Source organism: Emys orbicularis, chromosome 8 (assembly GCF_028017835.1).
Source record: "Emys orbicularis isolate rEmyOrb1 chromosome 8, rEmyOrb1.hap1, whole genome shotgun sequence".
NCBI lineage: Eukaryota > Metazoa > Chordata > Testudines > Emydidae > Emys > Emys orbicularis.
Window position 1 is genome coordinate 85,477,021 of NC_088690.1, and position 23,157 is coordinate 85,500,177.

General features: G+C 38.7%; 1 protein-coding gene across 12 annotated transcripts in view; it reads right to left on the reverse strand.

Annotated features, from left to right (window-relative positions):
• TENM2 (teneurin transmembrane protein 2) overlaps positions 1-23,157 on the reverse strand; it is an 812,220-nt gene that overhangs the window by 708,918 nt on the left and 80,145 nt on the right. For 6 of the 12 annotated variants that reach the window (XM_065409745.1, XM_065409744.1, XM_065409743.1 and 3 more), the window contains exon 2: positions 20,425-20,700. The exons of 3 other annotated variants lie outside the window; for them this stretch is intronic. In XM_065409745.1, coding sequence (XP_065265817.1) covers positions 20,425-20,700 — 276 coding nt within the window. Of the gene's footprint in view, positions 1-20,416; positions 20,701-23,157 lie in introns of all 12 variants that reach the window. 3 more of the 12 variants (XM_065409746.1, XM_065409748.1, XM_065409747.1) reach the window with 1 other exon arrangement.

The following is a 23,157-nucleotide window of genomic DNA, read 5'->3' on the forward strand; positions in this document are numbered from 1 at the left end:
GCCACAAGTACTCCTGTTCTTTTTGAGTCAATTAAGGCTCCTTTACCTTGCCAGAATGGTGTAAAGGAGCCTTATTATAAATACGGGTCTTGGTTACCAAGTATTTGTAACTTAACTTCCATGTGTTTAGGAAATGCTGAACAGCTATTGTGATTTTTTTTCTGTATGGTAGTTTAAATAAATTACCAAAATAAGTGAAACTGGTGCGATTATATTGCATTACAGTATTTTGACAAATAAAATATGCAGAATTTTCCATTTTTTGGCGCAGAATTCCCCCAGGAGTAATATAGAGCTCAAGCCTGGATACTCACCGGCTAACTGAGAAAGGTGAAAGGTCAAATACTGTCATCAATAAAAGACTGGCTAAGGTAAAAAAGTTAACAGTGCTTTGCCCCAAAGTAATGTACTAAGATGTATGTTCAAAATATTTATTATTCGGAAAGGGGGATGAACAGAGAAAGCTGGCAAAGTTATTAGGTTGGTCAAGACTCAAAGAGACTTTGGCTAAATCGAGACTACAAGCTAGGGATGCGATTCCCAGCTCTCACACACATACTTGAGTTAGCTCTATGAGAACCAGCACTAGTGTAAGAGTAGTGAAGCTGTGGTAGTGTGTTTAAGCTGCGCTGATTGAATACCCATGGGGTTCAGGTGGGTATGATAGAGGATTAAAATATTTGTTCAAAAATGCAAGACACTGCATGCTGAAATGATTTATCTTCACTACTCTCATATTAATGGGTTTGGAATTAATTGTAATTGTAAAATGTATAATGAATAAGAAAACAGAACTTCAAATATTTTCATTTCATATAATTCCACACACACATATGTACACGTGTGTGTGTGTATATATGCACACACTACAATTATACAAATTGTAATTAACTTGGGGAACTCATTGCCACAGGAAATTATTCACACCAAGAACTTACATTTTTAAAAAAGTTTAATAAATTGCTATTTATAACATGGACACCCACAGTTATATTAGATGGGATAAAACCCCAGGCATATAGATCTTCATGCTTCAAAGGACAAACCAGCCAGACACTGACAGGTTAGAAAGAACTGTTCTTTATGGACAGAATAATCCCCAAATGCTCTCCATGGGGTTTCCTGCATCTTCCTCTGAAGTGTCTGCTGCTGGTCATTGCCAGAGAGAGGGGGTCTAGATTAGATGAATCGACCTGATTCCTATGCTTCTATATTTCTTACAGCAAGGTTCCAAGTTTGTATCCCATCCCTCCCAGTTCAATTTGACTGAGCCTTGAAATCTGCATGGCTTCCCTGGTGAGCACAGTGTTTCCTGGACAGGCATTTACTAGGTATGAAATAATCTCATAACAGTTTGTCAGTGCAGAATACTGCACACTAAATAAATCAAAAAGTGATAACTAGCTGTGATGCATTAGTCACTTTTAAAGTTCAAGTTAAACAAACAGTTTTAGTTTAAAAACAACGGTGTCACTATTTAACAAATTAACTATACAAAATTTGACAGTCTTAAAGCATGGTCGTATCTCCAAAATCTTTATTCCCCTACTACAAAACCCCATGTCTAGGTGTTGGTTATGCCTCATCTTTCATTCCTTTGCTGGCTTCCCAAAGCTCTACATCTCATGTAATTCCTTGTTCCTGCTTTCAAGGATAATCTAGCTTCTTCCACCTCTCTGCTCATCTGTTCCCACTTTCCCTTTGTACCTTTCACTCTCTCCTCTTTTCACACTGCCCTGTATGCCTGCAACCCTCTCTTTGACCAAGTCTTTCATGCCTTTACCTATTCCTCTTTCAATTCCCTCTTCAAAATACACTTCTAGAAGGAGGACTTTAAACACTGGACTTCTGACTTCTAATCACGTCATAGTTTACCTATTTAAAGAAAAAAGGAGCGACAAGACAACGTCACGCTGCCATTTAATCACAATTCTTTTCTTCATTTCCCTCTTTTCTTTTTCTACCTTTCTTCTGTTTAAATTATAAGATTACTAGGACAGGGGCCACGTCTGTTTCATGTGTAAATCACAAGCAATCTGTGGGATTATATAAAAAATACAATTCTTTACAGGTCTCAGGAGTTTTAGCTGCTGTCAGCAGCTCACAAAATTCCCCTCCTCCCGTTCCCCTTCAAACCTAATTACCACAAAGATTCATAAATTTGCCATAGCTTATCCTATTTTAAGGTTCTATTAAGTAGTAACAGTCTAAGGAAAATGGCTGAACCCATTTTTTATCTAGTTCCACTCAAGTCACAGCAGTAGATTTATAAAAAGTTCCCTGTGGATCATTTGTCCCTGATTCACCAGTTCCTACAACCCATCTTCTGAAGAAATGCAAGTTAGGCTTTCAACCTTGAATTTTAATCCAACATTGAGAAAAATCACTTAACCTTAGTGGGAAGGATCCAACTGCTAACCTTTCAACATTTCTGAATGTCAGGCTTCTTGCAAACAAAGGATGCTCTCACATTGTCTCTTGCCTACAGTCATGCTGTTGTAATTGGATGGCATTATGCCTACTCCCAAGATAGTGTCTCATTTTCAACAGGGCACAGATGCCAAGCAAGGATAGGTTTATGGGGCATTCTGCACATTCTAGCAAGTGTCATCTCATCCGCAGAAAGTCCCTCCCTTCTGTGTCAGCAGTGCCCTATTGATACCTAATGCCTCTGTGACGTTGTCGGACTAAAATATGACCATATAGATCATTGTTGCAACCACTGTTATATATTTGCAGCAAATCTTGTACAAAGGTTGTCAAATGAGGCGTCTATGAAAAGGTTATGCTTTGCTGGTTATGATTAAGCTATCTGTATGCATGTATCATTTTTGTATTTGAAGTTATAAGTATTGGCTCTATACCTGGATTTCAAATGTTTGCTCCTGGGGTTCCGCCCATAAGCTGGCTAGCCAGCACATCTTGGAGGGACTATTTCAAATTGAGTGGCCCATGAAAAGAACTTAACTGACAATGGACCATGGGAGACGCCCATCTACACTTAATGGAATTTCCTGCTGTAACTAGGCTAAATGCATGGACATAGGACTTGCCCATGTGACTCCAAAGTCCATCTTGTTGCTGTAATTTTCCACAGTAAGAAAAATGGGATGCCCTCCACATGGCAGAAACTATAAAAGGCCTCTATCCTGCTCCAGGCTCTTTCTTGCCCAAACCTCTGGATTATGGACTATACTAATAGGAGCATTCTAATAAACAAATGCACTCCCAATGATTTGGAAGCAGCCAGAGACTTGATTTAAGCCAGCAGTTTATTCCATCACTACTACAAGCCTGAACCAAGAACTTTGCAATTACTGTATTTGATTCCTTTAACCAATATTAACTCTCATGTTCCTTTATTTTTAGAAATAAACCTTTAGATTTTACATACTAAAGGATTGGTAACAGTGTGATTTTTGGGTAAGATCTAAATTAACCTGGGTGTGTGGCTGGTCCTTTGGGATCAGAAGAACCGTTTATTTGATGAGACCGGTTGTAAAGAACCACTCACCTTTAAATTCAGTGTTTTCGCTAGTAATACAAGGACTGGGATGCCCATGGAAACTGCTTTTATGACTTCTTGTTAGCCAGTGTGGTGAAACAGAAGTTTACTTTTGTTGCTGGTTTGATATATCCTATTGGGGATTAGCCACCAGTCTTGGGGTGTATCTGCCCTATTTCTCAGCAGTTCATCTTGAATTTGGAATCCTCAGTTGTGACCCACCGAGGCACAGTTACAGCCTCCTTATACCTGCTTGTCTTTTTTTTTTTTTTTTTTTGAACAGTAGACAATCTGATATTTATGACAATTAAGAAGTCAGGAATTACACTGAATTAAAGATGTGGATGTAATGCAATGCTTCAAGATGGGCCATTAGCAGCACAGATTGAATTTGGGATCTCTCGATCTAAAAGCATGAGCCTCTAGGTGCTTGAGCTAAAGCAGACAGGGTCCTGAACACAAAGGTTAGAGCAACCTCATAAACCTCTCTATAAGGCCTAGTCACTACAAGGGGCAGAGAGCACAGGGTACACAGACAATCATTTAAAAGGTCAGGTTCTGCTGCCCTTCCTCATGTTGATCAGTACCTTACTTCACAAGCAATGCCACTGTTTCAACAGGTACAATGTCATGTGTGTTAGGGTGGTAGAATCTGACCCTAGGATTTATTTTACTTGAAAAAAATTGTGCAATGTGAAAACATTTACTATAAAGGTTCCCTTTATTAAAGGCGAACACCACTGTTTTTATAATTGCCAGCCACAGAATTTGCCCAGAAGATCTGTCCCTTTGAGCCTGATATTGCTGTTCTCACTTTTGCAAAATGCCCATTTATATTTTTGACAAATCTCTTGAAGCTCTGCTTAAGTAAAGCCTTCAGTATTAGAAACTTTATGGATAAACTTAGGTTATTTAAACACAATTCAATGGACCTTTAATAGGTTTTTGGCACTGACATATGTTAGTGCCTAGCCCACTCATATTACTCATGCAAACAGGCTTCCTGAAGTGAACAAGATTTGGCCCTTCTGGCTTGGAATTATGTTTTTCATTTTGAAAAACAAGACAAGAAAATGTAGGAAATGGAAAATGTCCATTCCTGTAGTCACAGTTGGCCTTCACTCAGGGAAAACTCTCACAAAAACAGACTCCAATGTGAAACTGCAGAACTGGAATTGATTTGCAAACTGGACACCATCAAATTAGGCCTGATAAAAGACTGGGAGTGGATGAGTCAGTACAAAACCGAATTTTACCATACTAATTTCCCCCTACTGTTACTCAAACCTTCTTGCTAACTGTTTGAAATGGGCCACCCTCATTACCACTATAAAAGTGATTTTTCCTCCCTTGGTATTCTACTAATAATTAAATTGTCGCATTAGACTGACCCCCCACCTGGTAAGGCAACTCCCATCTTTTCATGTACTATGTATACCTGTGACTGGGTTTTTGATGGGCTCACTTTTTCCTAATATTATTTATTTTTCCTAAAGTTAATAAAGAAATATGCACATATATACATCCAAATCATTGTAATTTATTTAAGGTTTTGGGTTTTTTTTGCAGACGCAATAATAAAAATCATGCAGAGTTATCTCTATTCTTTACTGGACCTAACAGAAACAGAAACACAAATAAGGTGCTTTGCACATTTTTTGTCTTTTTTATTATTATTTCTTTTGCTTTTTTGGTAAAAGTGGTTGTCTATATAACAATTCTGAAGTAAATTTAAAAATGCTTTAACATCGTAGAAGTCCAAATAATAATGAAAAACGTATCTGGGTGGCTTGGGGCTGGGGAGGAGAGGGGAGGCATGGCTGCAGCTGGCCTGGGGCTCCTCTGGGCAGGTGTGGGGAGCTTAGGGGTTTGGATGGCCGGGAGCTCCTCTGGATGGAGGGGCGGGGGCGCTCCAGGCTTCAGCCAGCCAGAGCTCCTCCAGGCAGGTGGGTGTGGGGTCTCGGGGCTCCTCTGGCCATGGGTGGGGTGGGGAGGGCGTGGCACACGGGACTTGTGGCTCCAGATACAGGGGGTCTTGGGCTCCTGCTACCAATGGGGAGTGCGGGCAGAAGGGGTGGAGTCGGGAGTTAGCCTCCCCAAAGTGGGGGCTGCCCATGCGTCCACCGCTCACCTCCTGTGTCCCTCAGTCCCCCACATGCCGCTCATCTCCTTTCACCCTCCCACCCACCCACCACTCGCCCCTCACTCCCCTGCCACAGACACCCCACTGCCTACCACAAGAACTCCCACTTGCAGGTGGCTCACCGCTCACATCCTCACTCCCTTGCTCGCAGCCAGACCCCTCCTGCCCGCCTCGTCACCCTGCTGCTGGCCTGCCGCTCGCCTCCTTACTCCTCCGCCAGAACCCCCCGCCCCTTGCCTGCTCAGCCCCCCCATTCGCCGCTCATCTCCTCACCTGGCCCCCCGCCTGCCTCCTCACTTCCCCGCTTGCAGCCACACCCTCCCCGCTGCTGGCTCACCGCTCACCTCCTTACTGCTCCACCAGGCCCCGCTGCTCGCCTCGCCACCTCACCTTCTCACCTTGCTCCTTAAGTGCTGTGTCCCACACCTGTGTCTACAGAGAGGCCTCAGAGGTGGCACAACAGGGAGGAAGGGGAGAGACTGATGCTTCCCTCCCCCCACTGCCCAGGAAACTGTCATGGCCTCAGGGAAAACCCCTGGTGGTCGCATGCAACCACGGTGGCCACATTTGCGAAACGGTGCTCTAAGCTATACCTACATTAGGAATCAGAGCTGTGATTCCCAGCTTGGACTAGCTCTCATCTGAGCAAGCACTCTAGAAATAATAGTGTTGCCACAGTATCAGGGGAAGTGGTATATGCTAGCCAACCTAGAATATACCCACTGCGTCCACTACTATTTTTAGCACATTAGCTCAATGAGAGCTAGCACAAGTATGTCTACAGGAAATTAGGAGTGTGATTCTGAGCTACAAGTGCAGACATAATGTAAAATATTGTTATCCCTTCTGCTGACTCTAGTGTCCCATTCTGACATCAGTGTCACCCCTCTACTGAGCAGTAAGAGATGTCTAGTAAGAAGAGACATCTTCAAGATGTCTTGAAGATCCATTTCCTAATGGAGAAGAAAGCAGTAGCAGTATTGGATATTCTAACTGTAACTTGTTTTATTAATACGTATTCACAAGTCCTGGAAAAGAAATACTGAATAGCATGTAGGCAAACCCCGCCCAGTAGTCTCAGCTCAAACCAATGCCCAGTTCCCACAAAGCAACTCTACCTAAACGTCTCTAATCAGAGAGATGATACCTAGGCTTGCATAGGCCATGAATGGCCTTGAAAAAAGACAAGTAGCTTATGTATGATATGACAGGACAAGGAGCTAGTAGTGGGATGCAATGAAAGGGGTGACATGGTCAAAGCAACAAGCTAGGAAAAAGATTTCTGCAGCTGGATTCTGAATGTACATAAGTGGGACAAGATCACATTTGTCAAGGTCAGAGAGTTTGTTGCACTAATCAAGATGCTAGATGATGAGAACCTGGATGGGAGTTTTAGCTGTGTGGATGGGCAGGAAAGGCCTAATCTTAGAGATGTTATGCAAAAAGAATCTGTAAGACAGACATAGCCCGGATGTGAGGACCTAGAGAGGTCTGAGTTGAAGAGGACACTCAGATTACAGCCCAGTATCCAAAGACCACTGCCTCTATACTGAACCTTGCATAACTCTGACACTACCACAGCAGGTCTATCCAACACAACTGTTTGCATACTAAGAAAAAGAATTTGGAAGACAACATGCAATGGCACCACCTAGTGACACTTGCAAAACAATATAATGAGATGCGACGTTCAAGCTTTAAAGGTCACTAATGAGCTGATCCACTGTACATAGGTTCAAAAATATGGAGGGCAGGTCTCCTCCCAATCACAAATAGTAGTGAGCATTTTTTGCCACCACATATATTTGGTCTCCAGAAGTACTGACAAGTCCTAAAACGATCCTAAGAATGCAGACCACTTGAATGTGCCTTCAATACTGGGGAATTTTATATGAAAGGCAAGTTCTTCAAAATGGTTCCGTCTTCCTTCCAGCATTACTTATGTGTTATCAGTTTTCCATTTTTGTCAGATGTTCTTTGTCCAGATGCCAATTTTGGATAGATAAGAGAAAAGCGGAAGACAGGTGTGTTTACATTTGACATAAATAATACAGAGAGCTGGATGTTTCCATAATGTTGTCACTACAGCACATAATGTGTCACCATCTATACCAGGGGTCGGCAACGTTTGGCACGCGGCTCACCAGGGTAAGCACCCTAGCGGGCCGGGCCAGTTTATTTACCTGCTGACGCGGCAGGTTCGGCCGATCGCGGCCCCCACTGGCCGCTGTTCGCCATCCCGGGACAATGGGGGTGGCGGGAAGCCGCGGCCAGCACATCTCTCACCTGCGCTGCTTCCCGCCGCCCCCATTGGCCCGGGACGGCGAACCGCGGTGAGTGGGGGCCGCGATCGGCCGAACCTGCCGAATCAGCAGGTAAATAAACTGGCCCGGCCCGCTAGGGTGCTTACCCTGGCGAGCCGCGTGCCAAACGTTGCCGACCCCTGATCTATACCAACCGCTTCATATAGATGTTGAATAATATAGGTGAGAGAACTGAGCATTGAGAGACTCAGCGGGTGAGGGTTTTGGGGGTGGAAAAATAGCTGCCTATAACAAACACTTGGGTTTGGTCTGACAGCGACGACTTGAGACCTCTTGAGGCATTTCCAATGATCTCTGCAGCTTCTTGAAACAAGACTGTAAGAGGATCAGAATTGTCAAAACAGAATTATGGTTCCTGAACTAGGTTTCTTCTCAGCTAAAGCAATGGAATACGTGGAGTTTTCACAAGCTGCATTTATTGAATAGATTAATATAAAATGTTTAAAACACTGATTTTTAACTAAAACCCACAGTGAATTTGGAATCTTATTTTTGCAGGCAGCTACATTTATTCCAATATGCTAAAAACAAAATTAGCACCAAGAAATAAAATTTAAAAAATTCCTCAAAATTATGCATTTTCTGATTTACTTCTAAACAGAGCTAGAAAGAATGTTAGTTTTAATTATATCAAAATAGATGTACTTAGGTAAACTGACAATTAAAAATGGACACTGAGCAGACTGCAATAAGAAAATGCATTGTGTGAAATATTTAGTTAGCATGCATGACATAAAACTAAGTATTGTGTGTATAAGTTCATGTATATTAGTTAGGCTGAGACCTAGTTTTATTTATATTTTACATATTTATATAATGTGCATAAAAAATGAGTTCTAAGACTAATAATAAACTGTGTATATATGCAATGTGTGTGAGATATACATATCACACACATATTGCATATGCACACATTAGGCTTAGACCTAGTTGCATAAATGAATGACTGGAAAAAATGCAATATTCCAACTGACCCAACTATTCTTTAGTTAATGAAATACCTAAATATTTGTAATCAAGAAGATTGCAGACAGTGGAAAGTACAATTCTACATGAGCAAAGATCTGAATCTGATCCTAGAAGAATTAGAGGAAACTTTGGGTGAAGTCTTACAGACTTTCTGGGTAAAGAGAAAGTGAAAACAAATATAATGCAGAATATATTCTTGAGATGCTTGCTTTGGTTTAATTTATATATACATACATACATACACACACACTCCTATGTTTAACTGTGATAAGTTGAATTAAAACAATATTAACATTCAAATCTACCCAAGTTTATTTTTATTGTTGCAAAAATATACAAAGGCATTATTCAAATTAAAATCACACTTTGAGCAGAAGTATTGTTGCTTGCTTACTTTGTTGACCTACCCTATCATCTGAGTCTACTTTACTAAATCTACATTGCACTCACTCTCTCTCTCACCCCCCCCCCCACAGATATAGCTCATAGCAGTGGTTTTATAGTCAATAACCCCCTTCTTTCACATAACTGCATAATTATGAGCTCATCTTGAAATATGAAATTTTAGAAAATATTTTGACAGTTTAGTTTCATTTATAATACCTCATTATAGTGTACAATACATTTTACAACATCTTATAAAATTATCATCCAGTTAATGATATGGCATCCCATTATCACTTCCCTCTACTATTAAATCTAAGACAAGAAATGGGGTGAAGCTGAAAGTTTAATGAAAAAAAGTATAGGGCTGATGGGTTAGTGGAAGTGATAATTAGTGAGGTTCTATTATAATGGTTTTTGTTACAAGTTCCTAATAACTTACTAATTCATTGCAAAGCCAGTGGTTCATCAAAGGTCATTCAAACACAACACTCAGTTTTGAATTATTTGTTACAAACCCGAACCAGAAAAAAAAAATCACAACTAATAAAATTTAAGGCAGAGGGCCAAGCATGGAAAATATGCGCACAAACAGTTAAATGTATGATGAATTTATAACTGGGACCTTCTTTATTCTAGGACACAAAAGGTATGTCTACACTGCAATAAATAGATCCTCCCCTCCCCTGTGGGAGTGTCCCTGAGCCCCAACATCTACACTGCAATTCTAGAAACCCACAGTCCAAGCCTGAGTCAGCTGACTCGGGCCTGCCACAGCTGTGCCATGCTTATTTTATTGCCAGGTAGAAGTACCCAAAGTGAACAAATTTCATGGTAACAACTCCTAAATTCTGTAGCAGGACCCTCTAAATTCCATGACAACCTTAAATTTATTCGCAAAAAAAATGAGGAGTCCTTGTGGCACCTTAGAGACTAACAAATTTATTTGGGCATAAGCTTTTGTGGGCTAGAACCCACTTCATCAGATGTATGAGGTGAAAAATACAGGATCAGGAATAAATACATGAAAGTATCGCCATGAAATATCCTTTATTCCCGCTTTCTTGCGGCATGCAAAAACACAGGTAAGGCTTCCTCTTGTGGGAAAATTTTCAGAGCAAGAAGTGGCTACAGGCAGGTCCTGTTACAATAAAACAGAAAAAAATGGGGTGATCCTGACAACAGCAAAATAGGGAATTCCATGGCATCTTGGGAAAATGCCATACTATAGAATTACAGAGTCTATAGGGACCTGATTGAAATGAATGGAGCATCCCACAGTTGTCAGAGCTATTGTGTCAGACTCCCAGGAGATGCCAGATGACACTTACATCATTTTACCTCAGAATTGCAAACTGAGCAGTCAACCACATACATCATTTGGAACGGGAAGTACGCAATCAGGCAGTAACAGGGGTGGGGAGAAGCAAATACAGTGCAGTACTGTTTTAAATGTAAATTAGTACAAAATATAAAGGGAAAGTTTAAAGAAAGTTGGCAAGATAAGGAAACTGTTCCTGTGCTTGCTTCTTTTAAATTAAGATGGTTAAAAACATCATTTTTCTTCTGCATAGTAAAGTTTCAAAGCTGTATTAAGTAAATGTTCAGTTGTAAACTTTTGAAAGAACCACCATAATATATTGTTCAGAGTTATGAACAATATCTATTCCCGAAGTGTTTGTAACTCTGAGGGTTCTACTGTAGTTCACACCTTTGAGGTTTCCTTTGCAATCAAAACGTCTAGTATCTTTTTTTTCTTTTAATGAAAGCTCAGATTCTGGAGCACAATTCTGTGTCAGGGAGTGAATTCTACAGGAAATTGCACATCTGCAGAATAATTTGTGTTCTAGTTATAAGCAACTGAATTACATGGGTTATTATTGTAAAGTCTCAGTCAACATAAATGTAGGTGTTGCTACTGCACCATGCAGAACATTCCTTTTCTATGTATAACTAAGCACTGTATTCCAGATGTCATCTACCTAGCTCCTTTGACATGCTTGAATATTTACCACCACTTGTATTTGTTCAGCATTGGTGTGCACCAAAGGGTTACTGGGTATCTTTTAAACCTGTGAAAACCGTCTTAAATTTTATCAACCAGTACGTCATATCCTTCTCTTGCTCAGTGTTTTAAAGCTTATGACCATTACTGATATATATATATTGCTTCATTTTTTGTGCCCAACTTCATTACCTTGCCTTTCTCTGCATTGAGTTGCATAAGCCATTTACCTGAACAAAATTGTAGATGATCTGTGTTACGTCCTTAAGTCACCTCTGCTAGTCAATTCCCTCATTCCCAAACTGCATCCTCTCAGAAGTGCCCTTGGGTTTTGAGATCAAATCAAAATTGGATCCACTTAAGCACCTGAGCTTTGATACCAGTCTTGATGACCTTTTAAATTTGTCATTTAAGAAGTACTTCACAAGCTTTCTTAAAGTACAGATAAAGTATTTCCATGCCCATTCATGTCAGCACTTCTTGTATTATCTTTTTAAAAATCCTCTTCTGTGTGTTATGTATGGGCCTCCATTTTGTGAATATGCGCTAATCACTCTGGGCCAGATCTTCTCTCTGGGATGGCCTCGAGCCTCTGGCAGACCTAAGAAAATCTAGTTCTGGGGCACCTCTTCCCATTGCTCTCCAGCAACATCCTTGCTTCTGTGTGGGGAGGGGAGTCAAGCTAAGCGGTACTACTAAATAGAAAGATCTGGGCACAGCTCTGCAGGCTCTCCGCCTTGCGATATGAGAGTGCCCTGAAGGTCAGTTGGACACTTCTAGTTTGTTTGGGTTTGTTTTACACTCTTCTCACCTGTTCAAATCAATATTATATTTCAAATCTTACATTAAATCTACAGCTTTCTTGTTGCTCTTGGATGTAAAGTGTATATTATCTTACTGCTAGTTCATCCCTCTTTAAAATGAGCCTGTAAAGAGAAAAGTGCATATGTAAAAATTGTACATTCTTATTTCAGAGATCTTCTCCCTTCGTATATCCCCATTTAGATCTACTCACTTTACTAAGTATCCCGCATCAGCCCATACTTTTTCCTTTTGTTAGTACTTAAGACTCCAGTTCACTCTCCAGCATCTGCAGTCATAGGTGCTGGAATTAGGGGTGCTGGGAGTGCTGCCGAAGCCCTTGGCTTGAAGTGGTTTTCAGTATATACAGTTTGGTTTAATGGCTCTCAGCACCTCCATTTTACAAATAGTTCAAGCACCCCTGTCTGCAGTGGTCCAATTAACACAAGTATATCAAATACAGAATTGTTAACTAAGTTCCACTTGCAGAATCTTTACTATTGATGAGCACCAAGAGAACTCTGCTTGGCTTTCAGGTCTCAAAGTTTTTGGGGATGCCAGTTAAGAGAAAATCTCTAACTGCGAACTGCCATTCAGACACACAAACATGAAATATCAAAAATCATTTTTAGAGAGTAGAAGCCACACTTTCATCATAACCTTCTATGTGCAACTTATGAAATCAGAAATATAAAGTTGAACAAAAATGCAAGGAAAAACAATATTGAGAGCAACATGCCCAAGAACAAGACAGTGAAAATAAGTAAAACATCTCAGTTGTAGAGCCCTAAATCTTGACCTGTTCTCTCTACATTTTCCCCATGTGGTAACATTTTATCTTTTGTTTTTGAGCATAAATAGAAGTCTCTGATTCCATGGTATCTTGGGGAAATGCCAAATTATGGTGTTCATTCTATTTTTGATTGAGACAGCAACAAAAAACAAGGTCAACACCAACTTAGGTTACCTTATGTGAGTAAATTTCTTTACAGATTTAGAATATACATCATAGTGGCATTACATGCTTAACTGTGGCATTTAATACTGTGAGCTTTAAAAGAATTTTAAAAGGACACAAGCAATTTTTAAAAATTATTTGTCCTCTTATGCTCTTGTGTAATAAACCCTTTGCAGTACAAAACAAATATATGATTTTTGTTACCAAATCTGTCTTCCATTTTGCTAGACTTCGATAGTGATGTTACAATAAGTGATGTAAACTTATCTTATTGTTTCCATGAAAGAAAAAGAAAAAATCAAACTTTTAAACAATTAAAAAAAATAAGAAGGGAAAGGGAAGACAAAAAAACATATAGGTCAACAGGGGCTGATGCAGTCCTACATCCCACAGCGTTTGACATATTTAGAGTTGATGGATGTTGTTCCTGAAAATTGTTCACCCTTTGGGATTCTCTCAACCAGTTAATGGTTGGTCCCACAAGGATGTGCTGTGTGTGTGTGATCCTGTGCAGAAACCATTTTCCATCAGAAATAGGGAGAACAATTTCCAGAAGGGTTGGAAGAGGTCAGGGCTAAGGTCTCATATCCCACGTTGCACTGTAGATGGGTGGCAAAGCTGTCACTCACTTGTGTGAGACCCAGGGACGCTGGCAAGAGTTCTATGCGACACTTCAGAACTCTCCCAGGGTCTCCTGACTGCAGCCTCTCAACTCATGCCCCATAAAATGTAGCCTGGGACTTAAAGCCACAATCTGGCCTTTAATTTAATGATAGCCTGATTTTTAATTTCCCCAATTTCCCCCTACTGTTACTCACACCTTCTTGTCAACTGTTTGAAATGAGCCACCCTGATTACCACTACAAAAGTGATTTTTCATACTGTTGATAATATCCCACTTTAATTGAATTGTCTTGACCTCCCCCCCCCACTTGGTAAGGCAACTCCCATCTTTTCATGTACTGTTATATATATCTATATATCTATATATCTATATATCTATATATCTATATATCTATATCTATATATCTATATCTATATATCTATATCTATATATCTATATCTATATATCTAATATATCTATATATCTTCCTACTGTATTTTCCACTCCATGCATCTGATGAAGTGGGTTTTAGCGCACGAAAGCTTATGCCCAAATAAATTGGTTAGTCTCTAAGGTGCCACAAGTACTCCTCGTTGTTTTTGTTGATTTTCAGAGTCATTCTCTGCAGATCCTTATTTATCTATACAGTAATTATTTTAAATCCTGAATCTCATAGCAGATGCATTTAACATTTAGGCACAGATTAACACCATATAACGCTGAAATATTTCCTTGCTCTACGGAAATTTGATATAGGTTTATTTCCCCTGCTTTTTGTTCTTCCCTATTCCTCAATATATATAGTTGAGGGCCAACTTAGATACAATTTTATCTGTCACTTTGGTAGTCTGACTCTTTACCTTAATAATATAACTTGAGTCCTAAGAGGTCTCCTCTGCCCACAAAACTGATTTTATTTACCTTCTGACATATAAATGTAAAACTGAGAAAAAGAAGTTACTTCAAAACAATTGAAATATTTGATATTTTAGTTACATTACAGTAGAAGCCTTAAATACATTTAAAACAACATAATAATTTAAAAATATCATTTTATGTTATGTCCTGCTGTTCCCAATGATAATATCAGGTACCTGCAATTAAGGTGCTGATATAGGAAAGTGGCAGCCAAAACCAAATGTGGTCTCCCTAACTCAATGATTGCAGACACAGATGCACCATCATAATACCCTTGGAAGAAAAAATAAGCCACCAGTAAAATATGAAGTATCATCCAGCTATCTTCTTTTATGCTATAGCTGGTTATTCTCCTTAAGATGTTAGCATTTAACCTGGTTTAAATTCATACCAATCTGAAAATTTTGCTCATGGGTACATCTGCACTATATTTGTTCCTTTCAGCGTTTGCAGTGGTGTACTACTGGTGGGTATCTTGAGTCTACATGCTGTCTCCTGTTTCTATTTTTCATTACTGTGGCCTGTGGTTTCTTTGATATGACATTGACACGCAGGTCTGTTTAACTCTCCCCTTTAATCACCGTAAATCAGGAATTGTCTAGTTGCCTTCATGACATCAATATTAGTAATTTTATGAATCCCAGTGAGAGGGATTGCCAACTGGTCCCAAGTGTATGCTGCATTGCACTCCTAGTCCATACCATTGACACGGTTGTTCTAACTCCATCCCAACACACAACACTGACTTGCTTTCATAGTGCCAGCTGATCTTTCTTTTAATAACTAACTACCTTCTTGATACATAGACAAAGTGCTTACAAAATGTTACTTGGTTCAAAATACCACTTAGCAGGAAAGATCTTGATAGGTTAGTTAATTCCTTTTCCATCACCCATTTTGCTTACTATAATTTTGTTGAAGCACTTAATTCACTGGCTTTATTTGATCACAAAACACTGAATCTTGAGTCATTCCATGTTCTCCAACATATTGCTCCCTACCTCTAATCTCTTCATTAGCTGATCAATAAAACATTCCATAACACAATCAGTAATTGTGGGTCAGAGCCTAGCCTTTAAATACCATAGAGTTGGGCACTCTATAAGAACCTGGATAGAATACAATTTACATTGCTTTGGGGATGCAAATAGGTCATAAAACTGCTATAACCAGCTAGCTGAAGATTCCCCCTGTGCAGGAAAATGATAATGGAGAACAGAGTGAAGGTAGCAAATTCCACCCCATCTTCCCTTGCAGCCCTGGGAGTAAAAAAGAGCTGGTCAGCGCACTGCTCTACTTCAACAATTCCTGGCTGGCATAAGGGCCACACTGGACAGTTGCAAAGCAGGATCAATAAGCTGCAACACCCACAAATGCAATTCATGGCAAATCAGTGTTTTAGCCCAGTAGAGTCTTGTACCCTACACCTGATCACAACCTCATAACGTCATCTGTCTTTTTAAAAAGAAGCCATAATTAGAATGGCTTTTGGAGGGGATGGGGAAGGTAATTAAAAGTTCATTTAGGATTTATTCATCAATTTACAATATTTATATACCAAGCAAATGATAGTGATCCTTTTAGTTTAAATGGCTTTACATTAGTTTCCATTACAAGCCAACCTCCTTCTAAAGTCAGTCTTATGTTTTCACAACATAGAATATAAGGGCACAAATATGCAGCTAATACTCATGCATTCCCAATGAGGTCTTATGTGAGTATAGGCCTAATTCTGTAACTAATGTAGGGTTAAATTAGCCTGCTCTTCAGTTGGTATAAAGTAGCACCACTGAAGAAGATTTTAATGGAGTGACACTGATTATACCAGCTGACGATCTGACCCATATCTTGTAAGGGGCAGGTTCTAACCTTTTATTCATGCTAAGTTGTACATTAGTGAGTAATTTGTGACTAAGCATCAGTAAGAGTGGCAGAACCTGGCCCTAACCAAATTCATGTGGGCATAGGTTGGGATTTGAGCATCTCCAATGTTATTCTTAGGGAGACAGCATCACTTCAAACCCACCTCTCACAATTAACAAAATCCCTGTATTAACACCCACCCTCCATGGTAAATTCTTTTTTACAGGGATTACTATTATAAATCACCATTTGCCATCAGTAACCACCCAGGATTGTGTGAGATACTGTTATTGCCACTTAATAGTGAGGTCACTGTCAGCAAATGTTTACTTTTTAAATAGTGCCCCCTGTAGATTAGACGCAACTAGCAGAGCACCAAGAGAACAGAAAGCTTTGGAACTCTGATAAATTTGAGTGTATACCCCACTACCTGTGGGTCCCAAAAACTGACTCTTTTTGCCTACCTAGGATAAGGCACACCCGGTGCAAGATAAATCAAACTTGCTTATAAATGTTTGCTGTACATTTTTTGGATGAACACCTGTAATGATTCAAGTAACCAGAAGCTCTGAATCCAGCTGATCGTGGTTACAAGAGTATTGTTTGCCCTTACATATTCACATTCTCGTTGGATGCCTCTCTTACAAGGGATCACACCAATTACAGACAGCATTATAAAAGTCACATTTCAAGACGTGATACTAAATTCTAGGATAATGTATTGAAAAAAAGTGTCAGGACTGTAAAAATAAAAAAAGTGTTGCTTTTCCAATTGGATCTTCAATATCCTGTTTTGTCAGGAAAGAGTTTCTGCCCAAGTAAATCAGCAAATTTAAATGAATTTACATTAAATTATTTCAATTTATCAATATGCATTTCAAATCTATTAATCCAAGGCTCACACAATTCTAATTTAAGATAACAGTCAGTCAATCATACCAACTCTAAAAGCAAAAAAAAAAAAAAAAAAAAAAAAATAGTCCTAAACCTTGTCAATGGATTTGAATTAGCAGAAGTGTTGAAAATAGTAATATTAGTGTGATTTATAGCAATTAAGCTACCTCTGTACTACTTGGAAATGTACCGAGAAGTACCAACATTGATTTAATATTAAAAGAAAATTGACAGTTTATTATTTTGAAGTGGAATGATAGAATTTGTGATTAACATCTCAGTATCAAAAATGTCACCTTTTTAGAGTTGTAATAGTGTATTGCAGTAAAGCAGCTGAACCATGTCAACAAAAAGGGCATGCAGTGCTTTAAATAAACTCAATGAAATCTATGCATCATGAGTTCAACTAATGTGGTTGGGGCAAAGTATAAACTTCCATACCAAGAAATGTCTTGTTTTATGCCTATGACTCCTGAAACTGTACTGGAGAATGCATTTCGCTTGAAGTGTAGATTCTTGTTACTTCCTCTTCAAGAGAAGCATATCTAACAGGTTATTGATTTGGTTCTGAAGGACACAGTGTTTATTATGTAGGAAACCATTGCTGGACACAAGTGAAAGAAATTAATGATGGCTTTGTAAGTGTCCAGGCAGTGGTGCTGAACCCTAGTGGGGCACCTGTCAATCTATATGATAATACATTCCCAAACTTCATAAAATCAGTGATGTGAAAAGGAACTGATTTTTTTGAGCTAAACAGGATTTGTCAGAGAGGGAGACTATGAAGTTTTCTGAAGTTAACACCTCTGCTTGTATAATAGACATTTCACATCTGTGTGAATATTTTACAGCCAACCATATGGAAACATTAATCATCATAAAAGCTTTACTAAATACAGTGCTAATACTGTGCATTCAAAAGTGAATCTGATATACTTTGTCTTGCACATCATTTTATAGTGTCCTTCCTGTTTTGGTAAACAACATAGTTTGAAAAACTACCTTTTTGAAATGCATTTTATAGATAGCTTAGATAGATTAGCCAGAGGTAACTCTCAGGGTGAAAAGTGTTCACAAGCAAAACCCAATATGTTGGTCACTATATCCACCATGGTCAATATTAAAACTGCCATTGACCTCAGCAGGGGTAGACTCAAACCCAATCTTTGAGCTTGAATAGTAATGGAAAGAACTTCCTTAGTCAGTTCATTCATTTGAAACAATTATTGGGACTTATCCAAAACCTACTGAAGTCAATGGGAGTTTTTTCATGGTCTTCAATGGATTCTGGGTCAGGCCATTAAGTGAATGTATTGTATGCATGAGAGTACAAAGCACATAAGTTTATCAAATAGTAGAGTGAGTCAGTATATATATATATATATACACACACACACACATATATATATATACATATATATATATATTTTTAACACTTTGGTTGTTTGCTTTCCTAGTATCTGCCATTACTATTAAACACACAACCCCCGTATACTTTGATGAAGAAATGCATGCCACAATATTCATGGAAATACAAAGATTATGGGCTAACTTCTTCCCTACTATTTCCCCTGAAATCAGCGAGAGTTGCTTGTATCTACTGAGGGCTAAATTTGGCTCTTTAAGTCTAACTTGGTCATATATTTCTAGCATTTTGAAAAGTTTCACTTGTTTTTTGTTCATCTTCTTTAACATTTAACTGCTTGCATTTCAAATCCAAACATACTGGCACTGCTGAAATTGGCATGAGCAGGGGTGGGGACTGAATATCCACTTGGCCTGGAAGAAAGCTTAAAATAAAAGTCCTTTTCAGATAAATACCTGAAGGTGCTGAATGTGCCAACACACCATAATTTAAAATCCCCAGATAACATAGCAGGGAGTCTATTGCAGTAACTGACATCAAGCAGTTGCCTTGAATGTTTCTATTGATGCCACAGTGGAACACTATTCTTGTGGTTCCTCTTTATCTCCCCAAAATGGCTTATTTCAGAATTAAACTTGATTGTTTTTGGTTTTTTTAGAGTGACTTTGGCTTATACACTCCTGCCTTATTCACATTTTAGTGTGGAGAATTATTGAAGGCAGGCACTGCATTGCTATCCATAGCAAATCATCTTCACTAGCTAGGCATTTTTTAAAGTAGGCACAGAATGTTGCTGAGAAATGAGTTTTAAGTTGTTTTATATGAATTTTTTAAACTAATTTGTAAACATTTCAAGTAGAGTTAGCTTAATGTAGTTTTTATTCACAACAAATCGTTGCCCATGCGTTTTGTCCTACAGGGGTTGTGCATTATGTAATTTACCTTTTTTTTTTTTAATTAAACAGCTAAGAAGCTATACTAAACAGATATATACATATCTTTCTGAGTCACTCTGATACATATATTTGCATTATAAAACCTTGCATGTACTTACCATTAAATTATTAGAAACCTTAGATTCAGATAAAGCTTTCAAAATTTCATGAGAACACCTGAACAAGAGTTCTATTGACTGAGTTAATATGGTTTTAATAAGTTGAAAACTGTTAACCTTATTTCACATTGTGGGTAAAATCATATATATGAATTTTTTTTCTGACAAGTTTCTTCACACTTGTCATTATTAAATTTCACAATCTGCTCCAAGTTTCTTCTTCAGTAATAGACATGAAGCATTGCTGTCTGTAAATTAAAGTATAAAATAAGGTGGTATTCTGAGAACATCTTTAAGAGAAAACCCAGGCTGCCATTAAAAAACCCCTGCAAATACCTACAAACAAATAGAATATTTCTAGATATAGGTCATGGTTTTTCAAATCACATTCTTTGCTATGCAGTTTATTGGATTCATTAACATGTTATTTAAAACATATACTACCAGTACGTTATATAATAATTTCTCCTGTCATTTCTGGTAAAATTCATTTTTTTAATTTACTTTTTTTTTTTTTTTTAAGGCAAGTGGACAAGGAAAAGTAAGAACTTTTAAGTGACTCCTTTATATGCAAAAAATACCACCAGATGTTCTTATAGATATATATTAAAACATATATTCAAGAAACAGGCCTACCGTTTTCCTCATCTGACTTATTTTCATTGTCAGAGTCAGTCAGTGTAAGGGCTGAGTTTTCACGACTTGACAGACCGGAACTGCGCCTGGATTTTATCCCTCTCCCCCACAGCCTTATAGCATGCTCTGGAGACATTCCTCCCTCTGTGTCTGAGTCAGCATCAGACCCGGTGCTCAAGGAATAGCCTTGATGAAGTATTCCTATGTCTGAGCAGTAGCCACTTCGATGGGGAGATGGCTCACAGATTCCTAGTTCTGCAAGGGTGAAGTTAGTTCCTAGGAGGACAGTAAAGAAACAAAAACAATTAGTCAAAATATTTAAAATAAAATTAACAGACCATCTTATCTTCTCATAGATATGGTATATATCACGCCTTCATAACGAATTGTATATGGTGGACAGATCTGTAAGGGCATGGCAAGGCTCATCAGAAGCATATGGTGTATAGCAGAGAGAGAGTTGTGAAACACACAAAATAAAAGATAAAACTCCTCAAAATCTGAGCCGTTCCTTCCTCTCCCACATTTTGGCCTCAAATCTGTAAACACTTAGGCAGGTGATTAATATTATGCACATAAGCAGTCCTATTGACTTCACATGCTTAATATTATTTGAGGCCTTTGTTACGAACTATTTCACCAAAACCATTGCTACATAATGTCATTTTTATCACTTGTAAGGTGGACAAAAGCAACCCATTTCGGAGCAAAAGAGGACCACCACTTCCAGGAAGAAATGGCTTTAAAATTCAAACTATTTTTCATTGAAAATGTGAAAGATTTAATGTAACTTAGTGCAAACAATTTGAGTGCAGAGTCACCCAGAATAGTGGAAAACTGTACATAATATGAAAAACTCAATTTTGCACAGCTTTAATATGTGGGAAGGTTAGATATTTTGGGTCCCTTGTTACATCTGAAATAGGTGTCACATGTTTTCTCCATTCACAGAAGTTTTGCCCCCAACAGAAATGTTATGAGTAACGTTACTGTGTCAAAAAATGACAACAGGAGAATAGCATGATGTCTGAAGGCAAACCTTCTAGGATTCATGTCAAAACATGGTGGCTCATAATGTGACTCAGTAAGCTGGTAGGTGACTTGCTGGCTCATCGCTAACCACGTATCTTTTTAGACAATAAGGGACAAGGAACTTAAAATATATCTATAAGGAAATATTCACTGGTCTCTCTGGCTTCGCTGGTTTTGAAAAGCATGGGCGATTTCAGTTCCCCATGCCAGACTAGAAATGAAGACCAAAGACAGATTCAAGTCACTGGAAATACAGCTGTCGACTATTTAATTCATATTGTACACAGTGCAACTTAGTCTGAGGTAGGTGGTTCCAAAATGGTGCTTTTATAGCCTATTTAAACAGTCTACTTTTTTTCCCCACACATGTGTATCAAATCAAGACACCCGAAGACAGATTATAAACAGGCAACTGTTGTACACGATATTTTTATTAATAAATATGCTTCATTAACCAGTTTAAAAAAAAGTAACAATTCCATTCACACAGATCAATCAAGACAGATGATATATTTAAAATATCTAGTTAAATCGATCTACATAAATCTTTTCCAAGTCCCACAAGATCATTTAACTCAGTGATCTCAGACCTCAGTGGTTCAGGAGCCAAATTAGTGATCAACATTACCCAAAAGAGCCACAGTAATGTGAATTCATTGCTTCATTTACTCTAGTACTATTCATATTTAAAAAGTATAATGGGGAAATATTTAGTTTTTTTAATATATTATTCTCACAGCAAGTAAATTAATAACTTAGTGCAAGTTGATAACTTAATTGGTTAACAACATAGTAAAAGCATCCTCATTGGTTAATAATTAAATCACAGTGTTTTAATATTGTGTGCTGCAAAGAGTCGCAAGACACACTTAAAAAGCCACTTGCGGCTTGTGAGCTGCAGTCGGAGTATCACTGATTTAAATGCATAAAGTATTTTGAGATTTGGGTTGAATGAAAAATGCAAAGTAATGTTTTACTTAACCTTTATCCCCAAACCCACCACTTAAAGGAAGAGCATGTGATTTTTCTTTCAGAAGGATTAAGTTAGGTTGATATAAGGCAGCATACATTGACCTAACTCTGTAAGTGTCCACACTAAAATGCACCTCCCACTGATGTAAATCACTGCACAGACTTCGGGCTAGTCTACACTGGCAATGCTAAAGCGCTGGATTGTGTGGTCGTGGCAGAGCGCTGGGAGAGAGCAGTCCCAGCACTCTAAAAAAAAGAAAAAAAAAAAAGCCCATCTCCGCGAGGGGAATAGCTACCAGCGCTGGTGCACGGTCTACACTGGCACTTCACAGCACTGAAACTTGCTGCACTCAGTGGGGTGTTTTTTCACACCCCTGAGCGAGAAAGTTGCAGCACTGTAAATTGCCAGTGTAGACAAGCCTTTAACAACTCCATCTCCACAAGAGATGTAGCACTTAAGTAGATATAGTTAGGTCAACACAGCGTCAGCATAGATACCGCATTGCTTACATCGACTGCCTTTCAAAAGCAGTCCCACAATGTCCCCCGCAGACAGTTAAATCAGCAAAAGCACTCCTGGCGAGGACACACACCGCCAACACAAGGAGCATAGTGTAGACATGCAAAAGCAGTTTAATTACTGTGGTGGTTGTAAATCAACCTAACTTAGGTCAACTTAATTTTTTAGTGAAGACTTGCCTTAAGCTGTTTGCTTGACCAGTAGAGGAT